At 41.5% G+C, this 16,324-nt stretch overlaps 1 protein-coding gene across 1 annotated transcript in view; it reads left to right on the top strand.

Annotated features, from left to right (window-relative positions):
• Window positions 1-16,324, top strand: part of hdac4 (histone deacetylase 4) — a 126,211-nt gene that overhangs the window by 5,238 nt on the left and 104,649 nt on the right. Inside the window, exon 2 of the mRNA XM_056388666.1 lies at window positions 9,822-10,077. Coding sequence (XP_056244641.1) covers window positions 10,056-10,077 — 22 coding nt within the window. The 5' untranslated portion in view covers window positions 9,822-10,055. The remainder of the gene's footprint in view (window positions 1-9,821; window positions 10,078-16,324) is intronic.

Genomic DNA, 16,324 nt, shown 5'->3' with positions numbered 1-16,324 from the left:
TGTAGATTATCTGTTGACTTGTCTTTTGGCACCAGTTGCTACATGACTGGTACCTAATGGACAGAATAAAAATGCAGACTGTGGTACCTCATTTCGGTGCAAATGCCCGAGCTGTTATTTGAAATATTTACCCTCTGGTGTTTTGAAACCGACGTTACAAACAACAGAAGCATCATGTCCAATTGCTAGTTAACATTACACTTGCTCTGATGGCAGCAGGTAGCCTACTGTTCGCTGGTATCTATCATAAACACAGTTTAAATGCCTAAAACTAAATGGTCTAAACTGTGACTGTATTTCAAGTGGAAGGACTCTAACACCAGTCGACATCGACTTTGGCTGACTTGATGGTCAGTGTGAACTGCTGGTGACTGCAGGGATGGACTATAAAAAGACCGAAGTCAAGTTAGACACAGGCTCCTTCCCGTAGTGTGAGTGAGCTCAGTACACCTGTGTCTCAGCAGCAGGTTGTTCACACAGCTCTTTGCAGAAAAACTGCAAAGATGTTCTGTGCCGCAGTATTTATATTTTCATCATCATTATCTCTCCAGCCACTGCGGGTCAAAGCCACTCACTCTGCGTTTGAGAACATCTGTGAAGATGAATAAAAAGTGATGCTAAAATCATGTAAACGTTGTCTCGTTAATACGCCCCTAAAGACTTGGTACTCTCGCCTTGACTCCTCTCTCGCGCTATGATCCTGTCTTTCACCGGCACCTTCCACTTGAGAGAACTAGGCCTACTTTCAGTACTCACAAATTAACTATATCTCGTCAGTGACATTAATTTACTTTTTTTCCCAGATTAGAAGAACTAATGATGTCCGCACTCTGCACTATTTCACCCTCCTCCTTGCGAACTCTTTTTAAAATTATCTGTGATTTGAGACATTTCTGGAAAAAAAAAACAAAAAACAAAAAAACGATGGGATGTAACGATAATTTAGGGGAAACCTTTCAAGAAGCTGGGTGTGCTTGGGTGTAAGAGAGATAATATTCACTAGTTTGAATAGCAGCAAAGTCAGGTTGCCGCCTCCTTCCGCAGACAGTATTCTTCTTTGGCAATTTCGGATGGCTCTGCCTGATGCACGGATTACGCTACAGTGCCACTAAATTGTCGTAGTGGCGTACAGCCGCAATTGCAGTTACAAACATCAAATCCATCGAGTACAGAGAAAACAAGTAGGCCTACTAGAATTTTGTCAGGAGGCGGAGGTGGCACGAAATTTGACAGAGGCGGCCGCCTCGCAATTCTCTATGCAGGAAAAACCCTGGCCACTTGGCTAAAGTTGGTACAGTATCTAATTGTAGAGGAGCTAAATATGACAAAAGCCGAGCACTGTGTTCATCACCCGGTTGAGATGGTGAGTCCGAATGAGAGGAACTAAGTGGTCTAGGTCAAATTTGAAAGAATTTGAACTCAGCGGTTCAGTGTTTTAACTAAGCAGTTCAGTGTGAAGTCATAGTGCTGCTTTGAGTTAGACGTCAGTGCTCCGTCCGTTAAAAATGGTTTTACTCTGTGGTGTAGTCATGTGAAAGTGTGTGTGTGTCCATGTAGTGGCTCTATAGAGGAAACAGCTGGGGGGGTACAAAACTTTGAAGGACTCTATTTCTTAATGAGATCTTTCAAATGACACATTCAAGTTTGCTCTACTCAGTCGTTCTTTTCTTTTTTCCTTTATGCATATACTGTATGATATACACTAATAATGTGAAAAGGATCAGGGCTCACTACAGCTCCACTGAATCTGCAGTGCTTTACTGTAGTTCTACTTTGCTTCCTTTTTATTGGAATAAACAGTCTACATCATGCCTCATAAGAAGCGAACAACAGTGACAGCACAGTCTGCGAGATGTGAAGACGCCAAACGTGTGAGATTTGCTCGTTACCGAATCTCCAGAAAAGTCAGGTAATAAATCTTAGGTACATGAAAATAAAAGCATTGAGATCTACCTCAGGCAACCACTGTTCACTCACGGCCAGCTCTGCACAGCTTTCTCCAGGGGAAAAAGAGCCACCAACGTCAAAGTTTCTATTGAAGGACATGAGGAAGGAACAACAGGCAACATAGTGCACAAGGAGCTACACTATCCTTTATAAATAGCTGTAATTTGGCACAATGTCATATCCATTGACAACAAACTATAAAGTTTTGTTTTCCTTTTTTGTTTCTCTTTTAAATTATGTAATGGCGTATATTTCTACACTATTCCTACACTATCTGCGGACAGTTGTGTATGCTTTTTCAAATGGCCTTTCGAATTCGCAAGTACTGCTCCAACATCTGCCCTTTGCACTAAATCTTTATAATGGATAAGACAAGAGGTTCAAGGAGAATCAGGGATACTGGGGGTAAAAGCAATACAAAGGGAAAAAGTACAGGTTCAAAGATCTTACAACCCCAGTAGTGTCAAAGACACACAGTGCCTTGTTTCTGTACCACCTCAATTCTCTGCACGTTTCCCTCTATTATGTGTAGAGGAATGAGTGACATTGAAAAAATGTGAGTAATAAGAGAAAGGAAGTTGAGTGGACTTCTGTTATTAACAGGACTCTGCACACTTCATGGGGAGATGCTACTTCCTACTTTTTCCTTGGCTCAGAATAGTTGCTCTTTTGTTTCCAGGGTAACAACACATGAGTGTTTGATTACCCATTAACATATCAACAGACTTATGAGTGTATTACAGCTGTGTCCTTTTTTATAACTCTAAAGTTGCTGACGATAGATCAGACTAAGAGACGTCAAAGAATATCTGACTTCATACCATCTAAAAACAGTTTTCCATTTGTCTGCAGATGTTCACCATGATACAGTTTGAAGCTAAATATTCCACACATCACATTTATGTAACAACAGACAGGGTTAGTCCAAGTGCTTCATCATGCTGTGCCATGATATTTGATGCCACATATTCTAATCCCCAACCCCACATTTCTCTCCAGGTTGCAAAGGAATGCAGACTCACACATGCAAGGGAAACATGGCACTCTGCAGTATTTTCCCCCCAACCTAAAACTTTAAACATACTTTTGAGTTCAGGCCGTCTGGATTTGAGGAAGCCATGATGGCCAGTCCCAGTAAAGTTCACATTTTACCTCTATCCCTTTAAGTCATGAGATTAATGATACTGTTCTGACAGATGAAACTCAGCCATTCAACAGAAGCTGTTGAGCTTGAATACATTCATTTTCATGCTGAGGTTAGTTACCACATCTGGGGAAGGTCCTGTATCCTTGTTAAATCTAGACCCTGTCTGCAGGTTATACATCTCAGCCTGCCAGTAACTTCTCTATTGTGTATTTCTGCAGCCTTACTCAGAATTAGTATATTAGTATATTGTGTGTTGCAAAGTTGAAAAAAAAAGACTTAATGAAGTGACTGAACATGAAATAAAGGTTTGACATTTTGATACAATCCTGGTTATTATGGTCTGTTGTTCAGAAATGACACGTTGTAATAAGCCCCCCCACGTAATTTGTACCAAAGCTTCAAAACGCAGAACAAAAATTCATCATAGACCTGTGATACAAATGTGTTTTCAAGTTACTAATTTGGAAGAATTTCACATGGGATGTGTTTGTCTTGATTTGCATTTGTGCTCATCTGAAGTGACAGGTCTCAAGCATATTCACATAATTTTCATACACGTCTTCTCATCCCCATGTTAAATGCTTCCTTCATTTGTATTCCTCTATGAAATATTCAGCTCAGTCAGTCAGCTTACAGGGAAATGTTTATTTACATAAGAATACAGCACAGCAGAACAATTAATGTTTGGTTTCTTGGCTCTTGACATCATCAATTCCTGCAGAGAGAGAAAGGGGGGTGGGGGGGGTGGGGGAGTGATGATGGCATATATCTTCTCCCCAGAGAACACAGCCAGAGCCTACAGGTGGAGGTTATAGTGGTGTGGTTGTTTAAAGCCAAGCAGGCAGCAGCAGTGTGTGTGTGGACATACTTACATAATAACAACAGTGGCATTGGCAGAGCAGAAGGAGGGCCGCTATTTTGATGAATAGATCATGAGTTTGTGAGGGTACATTGAATTTGTGATGCAGAGAGTGGAGCATGTCATGTGTATTTGTTGCAGGGCAACTTGAATTAGCTGTCTCAACTGGGTTGCAGACACCGTCTGATTTAAAAATATACTTTTGTCTGTTTAGCTGTGTGAGGTGCATGATGTCAATCTTTTCACTTGCCCATGTGAGTGAAGGTCCACAGGGACAATTTGTGAACAGTCACGTACAGCTGTAATTAAAATTTTGTGAAAGTAATGCCTGAAAGCTGAAAACTCAGACATCAGAATGCTCTGAACTTGGTTTCCAATGTTTTTTTGTACTTCTGTGACAAGTTGACGTCAGTCACACATTTCTTTATACGGTCATCTGCTTTAAGCTCAGCTCATTCTCCCAAAACAGTCTACTTGAGTAATATTATAGGTATTTAATGTACTTCAGAATACAAATAACTGATGGTGAAGTTTAAGTCAGCATTTTAGTGCATTTCCCACAAGTACAACTATTAAGTCATCATTTTATTCTATTAGACATTTGTGTTAAATTGTGTCATAATTGGCGTATGAATTTGTGAGTTACGGCCACAGTCACAGTGACCTTGACCTTTGGCAGTTGACCACCAAAATCTAATCAGTTCATCCTTAAGTCCTTGTGAATGTTTGTGCCAAATTTGAGGAAATTTCCTCAAGGCGTTACCGAGATATCGCATTCACAAGAATGGGACGGACAGGCAGACAATCTGAAAACGTAATGCCTCTGGCCCTGGCTATTGCCAGTGTGGAGACATAGAAATATAGAGCGAAAAGGTCCTGACCAAAGGTCCATGCATTTAATGGAGGCCCTTAAATGCATCAGGACCTTTAGTCAAATACTAAGTATCAGAAGTGATGAAGTACAGGCTGCACCCTGTTTTAACCCGTATTCATATGACCATCATCTACCTTTTCAAAGTTATGCGACCACGTCAGGATTTTCTGCTGCTTCTGCTCAGTATTCAGCGTCATTATCGTAGAGCACAACTCACCGCATACTGTAATAATGACTCATCTTTTGTCATTCATTTGAATAGCCTATTATTCCATCCTGTCATCACACAGAACTGGAGCATTTATATCATATTGGTGTGTGTTTGAGTTGCGACCTGGTCAAACTTAACTGTATACAACTGTCCCCAGGCTGTCGGAGCTTGGTAGGAAAAAAACGATCTCCTCTGTGCCACTTGATGTGTTTGGGCGCCTCATCTTGTCACCTTGTCCCTGTTCAGCCAACAGCTGATTGATGTGATGTCCTGTCGTCACAGCTGGCTTCGTTCACTTGCAAACAAGCCACAGAGTGTTGTGTTGCTGCAGGTCCTTTCATGCCCGATGAAGTATCTCTTTCTCCTCTCAGTTATGCACTCCCTCACCCCCTCTGCAGTGTTTCTCCCACTTACCCACTTTTACTCTCATGTCACCTGTGTCACACTGACTTCAAGCCTCCCTGCTCTCAGGGGGGATGTGTTGAGTATTACTCACTCATGCACTGAACAAACAGTCAAGACACATTATGTCCCCGTCTTGCTAGCAGTGAGATGCTATGCTTTTTTTTGCAGTTTGTAGATGAATGTTTTTTTTCTAAGCTATTTTTGCCAATAACAAAGAAAAATCATGAACGTGTCAATCAGTAGCATACTAGCGGTGCCGCTAATCCCGCTCGCCAGCTGAATAATTCATGGTCAATTAGGGTCGAGAGGCTGAAGCCGTCTTCATGGTGTAAGTGCATTTTCAATGATTCATTTCATGAGCTATGCAAGGGGTCTCTTAATTGTTGTTTACTGCTCACTATCCGACCACATGTTATTTTTATGCCATCGTGATTACTCCCGGCAGCGCTCAGAGTGCTTGGGAAATGAAGTCCATTAAGGGGTCCTGAGAGCTGTTTTCTTGTCAAGTGCCATGAAACGTTTCCAGATTCAAACTTTACTGCATGGAGCAATAAATCTCATCCAATCTTAAGTATCAGTCTCTGGATATGAGAAGCACGAAGAGATGCAGGTGGTGTGTTTTATGGCTCTACAGTGCAGGAAAAATACCCGCAGTGTTGAACAAAGATTCATTTTTAATAGGATCCCCGAAGAACAGTTTATATTTTAGAAAAAGTGAAATCACATGGAAGGAACATTAAGAACTGCACAGCTGACAGCTGACCAGTGCCACGAACTGCAGGTTGATGGCGTCAGAAAAGTAAAATAGTTTTGGCTTCCCTTTGAGCTGCACTCGTTTGTTTGTTTGTTTGTTTGTTTGTTTGTTTGTTTGTGGCAGAGGGAGTGAGAGGACTCAGTGCCTGAGGCCATCGCTGACATAGTATGACAAGCTGTAAAAGCACAGTCTGAATTCTTGTGTGACAGACGACTCCCTTGACAAAAATAGGCGGCTTGATCTGAGATTAGTGCTGCTGCCCTCCATTCGACACGCTGAGGACTTTGTTTCTGACACCTCATGCCTCAACAAATCCATCAAACCTCCCGCTGAGCATCCCTCCTGGCCGTCCCAAGTATTGTCTGCATGCATGTGACTGTTTATTACACGCATTCAGACCTAAACCCCGCCTCTGGCCCCAAAGGATGCTTTTAAGTTATGCGTTCAGATTTCAGAGTGAATGAGAAATGCTCAGGAAGCACTTTGTCATAACAACACACTGATGTTTGTTTTCTCAAACTCGTAAAAGAGAGCTGACAGGTTCCACTTAAATGTCAGTGTCGTTGCATTGAGACTGCCGGAGCAAAACTGGAGCTCATTTTTTAGTAGATTTAAAAAAACTTCTATATCTGATCTGCCTTTATTTCTTCACATTCCACACTAATTATTAAGCTGGGCCACTATTAAATTTGTCATTCACTTAAGGGACTGTTTTTCTTCTATGATAATTCCTGATAAGTGAAGTAAGACCCTGGAGAATCCTGGCAGCAATGTGTTTCCATGAGGTTTTATTTGGCCGTGCAAAGCTTGCACCCTCTTTCCACTGAACTCATTCATTTGACAGTAATTCACTTCAACGGCTTTAACGTAACGGCGACGGCAAAGAGACCGTGTGTGTGTGTGTGTACTTTAGAGAGAGAGAAATGGAGCACATCCACACTTTATTGCAGCTTCTTTGGTATTACTAGTGACTGATTGCAGCTCTCATTACCACTTGTTTGTGTTCAACTATGTTGACACCTGTCAGATGGGACAGAGGTGAGTTTAAGTTTCTGCTGGGTAGGGTTGAATAGCCAGAGGCTTCCCCTTATGCGTTTGTGTGTGTGTGTGTGTGTGTGTGTGTGTGTGTGTGTGTGTGTGTGTGTGTGTGTGTGTGTGTGTGTGTGTGTGTGTTTACATACTCCTTGCAGCTTTGATTGCATAACACACACAGTATAAAAAGTTGTCTTCCTCTTTCTCTTCTGCTATTGACTCTGAGGTAAGTCTAAGCCTTCAGGAAGGCCTCTGTTTGCATTTCATTTTGGCTTCTACTACAGGGAAGAGCCTTTTATTAAGGTGCTGACTTCCCCAGCTGACCATGCAAGTTGTGAAAATAAGATGCTTCAAAATGTTGAAACTCTCTTGAGAATTCAGATTCTATAAATTGTGTTTAATTAAATGTCAAATGTTTTTTAAGAACACGAGTGTATGTCATTGGAAAGTTTTAGAACACCTCCATTTTTCCACTTAGTGTAATGTGTCTACGCACTCTGTGATTAAAGCGTAGAACAAATGAATAATAAAGGAAGGAAGGGAGTTTGTTGAATGAAATTTAATTTGAATTTTTGACTCATCCAGCAGCTGAACACACTCATGGTGGTGCTTCTGCAGTGGAAATCAAACATTGTTCAGAAAGTTCATCCCAACACTGTTGCATAAGGTCCCACAAATGTGTTGCACTTGCACGTTGCCTTGCTTTAACCTTCTGTCCAGTTCATCCCAAACTAGCTCCATAGGGTTTAAGTCTGGAGAGTGTGCTGCTCTTCATCATGTGAAGCCTCCGTCTGGTTCTTTGCTTTTCATGTTTTGGGTCATTATCTGTCTGTAGGACAAACCAACCAGTCTGTCTTCCTTTGTTACTTGTCCTTTTCTCACCATTCTGATGGCAATAAACAGTACTGCTTCCTGCAGTACAGTGTTGTCCTAATAATGCATCAAAGGGTTTGGTGTTGTTTGTTCCAACACTGCCTCTGTACAGACAAAGGGTTTGACATCAACAAAGATTTGGGCACCTGTAGGAAATGTTTCCTTAAACTTTGAAGGCTTTGTTTACTTAACTACCATTGCTGCAGGAAAACTCTTCCTAAAAAAGGCCTGTTTTCTATGAAATGTACATGTTTTTTCAGTTTACACTGACATTTTGTATTATTTAAAGTTATTCACTGGACTTGAACTGCTTCATTTTCAATAAAAACTATAAAAATGGGGCTGATCTAGAACGTTTGATCAGTAGTGTAGCTATTGAACTAAATTCAAATGCTGTGTGTGACTGGGTGTGGTTACATTACTGACACTGACTTACAGGGCTAGCTGTTGCATTGCTGTGATGTTAGTAAACCCAAATGATCCAAATGAAACCAAATTCACTTGAATAAAACCAGATGTGATACAACTTTTACTTGGAGAAAGCCATGGCCTTTTTACATCACTCCTTCTTTTCTCTTGTCCAAAATAAGCCAAGTGATTTTTTATTAACAATGGGCTTGATACAAGAATGTCAAAATGTTTTTACACTCACAATTGATGTTCTAGATCAAACAAGAGCTAAAGATTTTATTCAGAGTTGCTTTAAAGGTCCGATATTGTACAAAGTGAGATTTTTGTTTCTATTTTGATTATAAAGCAGGTCTAGATTCTTTTATTAAAATGACAGTATCAAAGCGCTCAGTCCACAGAGAAATGCACACAGCCTGTTTTCAGAAACTGAGCCTTAAAACGAACCATCAGAACTTCTTAGCTTTGTGATGTCACAACAAAGCAGTCACCACTCTTAGCCATGCCCCAAGCTCTGCCCACCTGGACCTACCATCCAACATTGCAGGATTTGGTTTCTCTGAGTCAGCCAATCAGAAGAGAGGCTTAGAGCCTCCTCTCTTCTGATTGGCTCACTGACCTGTTGGTACTAGAGCTCCAGAGAGAGGCCTGAGAGAGGAGATGTAAAACTACATTGAGATGGTTTTTGGTTCAACACTTTCAATAAAACACAAGGAAAGGTAAAATATGGGACCTTTCATTTCATTTAAAAAATGACAACAGGATGCTTTGCTGCCAATTAATGTGTGATATTCTTGACTGTTGTTGTTGGCTGTGACCTCTCTCCTCGGTCATTGCTAACCTCACCTTGACAGTCACAGTCTAGCTCACCATTGACCGCGCATACACAACACCTAACTCGCATAGCAAGTGAGTTATGTGCCACACTTTCCTGGACATCAATAAAAAGCCTGCTTTAGGTAAAAAAGGAGATGTATGCATATTCATATGAGGTCATATATAGACACAAAGTAATGATGAAACATGAGGGTCATCTGTTCTTTGAAGGCTGGTGACCTGCAGGTCTTTGTTCTGTGCTGGCCTGGTAAAGGAGCACACATGGCCACACACGGGAGGTTTAGCTCAGTAACTGCCAGAGAGGGATAAAAAGCCAACAAGGCACCAGCCCACGATGACCCCTGATGTAGAATATGCCAGCTAGGATATTGCAGTGTTAAGAGGTATATTAGTTTCTATCTGGAATATCCCATTCATGTAAAAACACCTTTTTTTTTCTTTTTTTTTTTTTTTTTTTGCATTTACACCTCGCAGCCTGACCTGTTTGGTTGAAGTAGCCCTGCCACAACACACCGCTGAGGTCTCCACCTGTAGCTCAGTGTGATGAAGCCCTGAGAAACAACTCCCCTCTGTTACTCCTTGGCCTGGCAGCACTGGCGTGGTGGGAAGCACATGGTGGTCACTACAGCCACCGCGGAGGTGCACTGACACCGTCACCGCTCACCTCTCCTCCCGTGTCAAGTCTGCCTGGCACCAGCAACCATAACAATGAGCTCTCACAGTCGACCAGGTAAGATGTAGAAAAAAAAGAAAATACAGTATTTCAGTGCAGGTGTAGTTGCTTTGACATGGAGAAACCTTCTGCAGTTGGAATAAAAATGTTATCTGGCATTAGGGATTATGATTATCATGAATGAATTTGCGCAACAAGTGTATATTTTTTTGTGATACAGATTGTGTTTAGGATTACCCTGCATTCTGTCTATAATGTATTCTGAACACTGTTCTATAAATAGAAATGGGTGGAAAAAACAAAAGGTTTTAGGCTTATTTATGGCGTAATGCTCTGACGATGAGATGTTTCATTCTCAGTATATGTGTGCCTCTTTTGACCAGAATGTCTGTTCCATTTTTTGCAGTATGGTTTTAAACCTAACCCCTAAACCTAGTAAACATGTGACAAGTTCATGTTAGCACAGTAGAAAATGGTAAGTGAAACCCTGCCTCTGATGATATACTTTTCCTTTGACATTCGAGTGAAGTTATTACAGGCCAAGTTTGAACTTTTCTTTCACAGCACGTCTTTTGAAGACTGATATTGAGCAGAAATTGAGGGGAATTGACTCGGGTTGTAGCTATTACCGTGCCAGACATTTCTCTCTTAGCCAAAGCTAAGGCATCTTTTTGATTTACAGAAAGCTTCTATGTCAAAAAAGTAGAATTGTAGCCTCTCGCCATTTTGATTATGTTGTTGATAATTTAATTTCACCTTGGCAAACAGACCAAACCTGCTGTTTCGATTCAGCATTTTCTACAAGAGCTCTCCAATCTACCAAGGAGTGAATTAGGTTGAGAGAGTTGGCAGGACCACTAACTCCAGCAAGTTGCATTGTTCAACCAGCACTCACACAGTGGTGTCTGAGAGAGGGCACATTTTGTCCAAGTATATTTTTTGTGATTGGTGTAACAGATTTGCACTCATGTTCACTGCTGCCAAGAAAACAAATTGATGCAGAAAAATATGATTGTTGCTATGAAATGTTCTCCTTTTGCGGTGTTTTATAATAGTTTGCAGTTATTCACTTGAGGTTCTTTCAGCTACATGCCATTTTTATATTTTGAATGAGGATGTTGATATGTAAGGTGCAAATTCATTCCTGTCTCTTTTCAAACTGTGCGCTGTCCATTTGACTTGAATGGCAGTTATGTAGCTCTCTGTAGTCATAATGTTCCCTCTGACATGGAGGCATTATACATGGATTTTGTAACCGCACAGTCTTGAGTCAGGTAATGAAAGCGGCACCAAGCAACACCAACAACAAAACATTAAAAGGCAGTGATTCGTACTGACTGATATGGAAGCCATTTAGCTGCGGCTAAATTTAGCGTAGAGAAACTTTTTCGATCACCTCATCTTTAATGTGTTTTCCTCTATGAATAACTGTGTTTTGAATTGATGTATTCTTTCACATAGTACAATGTGTCTTGTTAAAGTTACTGATGTAGTTACCAGTTCGACTCAAAGTCATTGGGAATGTACAGTATGTCTTGAAATCTCAGTGTTTCTTTCATATGTTTGTTGTTTTTTCCTGCATCTCCTGGTCATGTGGCCTCTTGTTCAGTCCGTATAATGTAAATGGTTTTGTTAAAGGCAGCGTTTAATGTCATTCCTTTAATTTCGATTGCAACTGCGTTTCATTGCAACATCAGTTATGTACATAAATATGGTATTTATTATAGCTTTTGTGGGGTGAAAGAGGAGGGAGGAGTGATTCATTCATTTACTTACAAACTGTTTTCCGGGCTGAAGTCACTTTCATGACAATTAGTCCATTTAAATGTCTGTCGAGAAGCTCTCCCCACTCACACTTCACTGGTCATGAATTATATTTCACAGTATGTTTCTCTTTGCATGCTTAAAAACAGACTCCCTGGTGTGTTTGACCTCGACCAGTGAGAGATCCCCATGCCCAACTCAAAAAACCCCTTTTCTTTAATCACAGCCATAATGCAGATCTGCATTTTCCTCTTTTTCAACCTCTGACCAAAAATGGACAAAAGGCCAATTGTGTCCCCCTTTACCCATCATGCTTTGGGTGTCTTAGCGGCCGTATTCAATGCAATGATGTCACAGCCATTGATTAATTGTTGTGGTGCTACTGGTCCTGTGTGGCACAGTGAGGGTTGTTGGCATCACCTTCTTTTCTCTTGAACCGTGAGTTGAGACACGATTGAGCCGTGGCCAGGAGGGTTTGCGTCAGAGTGGATGTTTCAGGCCGTCATAGCTGTGAACACTGGCACAGGCCAAAAAATTATCTGTGATTTTCTTCTCTTCTTCTTTTCTCTGAAATACATTGTTATGTAAGCCGAACCTTGGAGTGGGCCATATTTTCCTCTTTTATTTTCCTCCTATTCTGATCATTTCCATGCTCTGTCTGTTCTCATTTCTCACAGGATGTTTATTATCCTTAAAGTCTTTCAAAGTTTATAAAATAACTTCAAGGTCTAGGAGTACAATTTCACCTTTGTCAGTTTTGAGGTATGCCTGTCAGTTTTCTGCTTATTTCATAGACATCATCTGACTTGCTTGAGTTTTCGAAAGCAGACACAAATCTGCTTTTAAGGTAATGGAAAACTGGAACCCCAACCCAACCTGTGAGTCCACAGTTGTCAGTGTAATCACCGAACTGTTTCTCATCTCATTTGGACTGTTTCAACAAGGGGAGGGAGCTTTTCACACTCACCCACAATATGTCACTTTATGGATAAACGTAATCCCACTTTTGGGAAACATATTTCTTATGATTCATAACTCTCCACACACAACTTTTCCCCATTAACGCCAAAAGTAGGTGAGGGGTAGTTCTGTTGAAAAGTTGCATGAAGCCAAATCACTCGGACCTCCAGACGTTTCTCCACCTCGAGGAGCTCTGAAATTAAGAATGAAGCTTTCACTCCTCAGTTTCACCTCCTGTTAGCAGTTCATTTTCCCTTCGTCGCCCTCCAGGCTGTGCAGTATTGCTAAGCCCTTTTCCATATATGACTGATCATCGTTTCCTATTCTTAAACCACCATTTTAGAGCACTGAAGGGCCTTTTGTCTGACTTAAACTTGGGTGGCAAAGGCTGGCATGTTGACATGCTACTTGGCATTTTGGAACTGGGTTTATGGCCTTGGAGCCAGAGTTAGAACACACACACAGACAAACTCTCTCATCCCAGTAGGACCCTCCCCTCCCTCCTTCCCACCCCTCCCCTCCTCTCTCCAGCGGCAGTAATCGGTGGCAGGTCCTGGCTGCGGGGGGATCTTGCGTCAATAAATCGTCATGCAGAGCGGCTGCCCTGCCTGGAACCCAAACAGAGCGAGGGGCCGTCTGCTGCTGGAGGCCTTGTAGAGCTTGTTAAACCCCTCTGAGGCTTGTACGGCCTGACCAAAAAGAAAGCTAACGCTGGGTTTAGTAGGTTCTGTTATTGTTTGCTAGTCTTAGTCGTGTTTTTAGTTTTTGGAGCGATCCAGACCTCTTCTCCTGATCTTATCCATGATTATATAGTTATTGCATGTTGTACTTGAAGCTTGCAGTCTAGAGAATCTGCAGTTTTTTCCTGACTGCTTGTGTATGTTTGCAGAGTGAGACCTAGAAAAAACTCACTTTTTCCCAGAGGATGTAGTCATAGATGGATGAGTGTCCCTTTGGACTTCATTTCTTTTTTGCAAATCTTGCTATTACTTTCTTATGCTGTGAATAACTTTTGTTTACTCTATTCGCATGTGTGTTTTCATCCATCTGTCGATCCCAAGATCAATTCACCATAACGCATCAACACTAAAAGAGTAGAGCCCAGTGAGGGTGTGGGTTAAAAGGAAACTCATTACCTTAACTTGCAGTTTGGTAGGTCCGCTGGTCGGTATGTAGGGAGATGCAGTTGTCTTTTAGTCGGAGAGTCGTTGCAGCCACGCAGTATTGAGGTACAGGGTGGGGGCCGCTGTGAGGAGTTGGTTTTTAAGATAAACACAAGAAATGCACCTCCTCACTTTCGGAGTCTTATTCAGACCGCTGATCTGTGGCAGATGGTTGTGAATTATTCATGTGCCGATTTTTTTTTTTTTTTTTCTTTCCCAGAGATTACTCAGTCTCAAAGAGGAGTGGAGAAAAGATGGAGAGGCCTGACAGCACAATAAGTGCCTTTACAAAAGGTAGTGCAGTGTACACAGCTCATGCCAGATAAGAATATCTTTGTTGTTTTCTCCATTGTGATTGATGGAGCCCTGTGGCATCATTAGTGGGATCAAAGTTTCTTCTTTTACAGCTGTGATATTCACTGTTTTCTTTTTCCTAGTCAATATTGCCGCCATATCTAGTTCTAGTACTTAGTGCCTTGAGGATGTTTATGTTAAAGCGTTGGACTATAACGCAGGGGTGTGATTTTGGACACACTATTTTCTGTCTTATAGGAAATAAATGTTTTGGAAATCATTGCGTATTAAATTACAGAATTAAAGCTTAAAGCGAGATTACCTTTTGCTGAGCAGCAGCAACAGTGACCTCTGCAGCCACAAGTGGTAATTACTGTTGAATGGTGAAGTGTACTGGAAGCAGCGTTGCCCAAGAAGCTAACAGCTCCAGCAGAGATGCTGAACATGCTTAAATGTAACAACACAGCTATAGACTAGTTAATCTCACTTACTTTATTTTTTATTAGCTTCTTGATCCAAATACTGAAGGTCATGGTTCAAGAAAATAAAGTTTATATGTTTAAATTATTGATATGATATGAAAGTTCAGTTGGGAGAATGCCACATCTGACAGTGGCATAATACGATCAACTATAAGGGAGACGTCTCACTCTGTTGGATTTGTTGGGACTAAAGAGACACTATTTCTGGGTGTACAGTGGTGATACAGAGTGGAGGCTCTTCCCTCACAAACTGTCTTTGACCAGTGCTAACAGCAACGTGCAGAGAGCACACAAACCGACAAAAGCCAAGTTTAATTTAGGCCTGTCATCAACTTACTGACAGAATTAACATTAATAACAGTTGATGTGACGTACCACCGGGGACGCTCGTCATTTTAACCACCAAAAGCGAAAAGAGAAACTGTGTCTCAAGTTTTTTCTACATTGCTTTACTAATGATTCTTAGCATCTGAGCTTAGTGAATCTTTCCAACCTCAGTGCCTGAACTCAGTTAGTCACCACTGCACCCAATTAATATTTCACTTTCAATGCTAACTTTGACCGGCTTATGCAGCGGAATGCTGCACTGTGTAGAGGCTGGCTGTTTTAAAGAGAGTAGCTGCAAAACGATCAGGCTGAGGTGAACCAAACACAGACGAGTACAGTAATGAAAGGATCTGATTTTCCTGATCCACTGAAATGTGCCTGGATCAGCCCCGATACTGATCCATATGTTCGGCTCAGGACATCTCTACTCTGAACACTCAATGCTCTGGTTGGTGGTTGCTCTTGTGTGGTCACCCTCCTTTTTGTTCTTTTTATGTTTTATGGCAGCTGGCAAACTATGAGGCGTCTCAAGACCGCCACCCACTTTTTCAAAGGTATAGTTTTGCATCAGTATTAGATTTAGAAGTAATCAAAGTCAGCTGCTGTATAATTTAGGCTCCTGCAAGTATACGATTCATTTTTAATTCTCTCCCTTGCCCTTCCTTCTCTTCTGTCACTCTAATTTCCGTATCTCTCTCTCTCTTTTAATCAGTAACTGTAATAAGGACTCGCAGTGGGAGCTATCAAAAGCCCGCAGTTGTGGATTAGAAGAGAGTGGCTAGTCCTGGGCCAGGCCACTGGAAAGTGAAGCATAATCTTCAAAAAGGGAGCTTAACCCCTGCTGGCCCACGCTGATTATTCCTCATTTACAGAGGCCACTGTCACAAGGAAAAGGCTCAGAGTGTTAATTGATATGTTTTAGCCTGAACGTTTAGGAAGTTGTCTAAAGACGACTGAAGTCAACCAAGGCAAGAGGCAAAATTAAGTTTGAGTGCAGGAGCTTATTCAGAGGAAGTTATTAAAGAAGTTTTACAGACAGTGATGCTTTTCATGTGCTCTGTGCTTTTCCACGTCTGCAACTGCGCTCAAAGTCGCCACTACTATCTAGTTTGTCCATTGTCCAGAGAGCCAGAGGGACACAATAGCACCATCTCCTATCTGTGTTTGATGCATTCGAGTCCTGCAGAGTTGTTATTGTTCTCATTTATCCTTGGCTCTGCAAAAATTTTCCTCAATGGAAAGATGGATGGGAATGAGAGCTGAGGCAGAATAAACAGAAGCCTTCTTCAGAGAACAATGGAAGCTGCTGTGGAG

This window comes from Seriola aureovittata, chromosome 11 (assembly GCF_021018895.1).
Source record: "Seriola aureovittata isolate HTS-2021-v1 ecotype China chromosome 11, ASM2101889v1, whole genome shotgun sequence".
Taxonomy (NCBI): domain Eukaryota; kingdom Metazoa; phylum Chordata; class Actinopteri; order Carangiformes; family Carangidae; genus Seriola; species Seriola aureovittata.
Note: the sequence above shows the minus strand (reverse complement) of the source record. Positions and strands in the feature narration are given on the sequence as shown.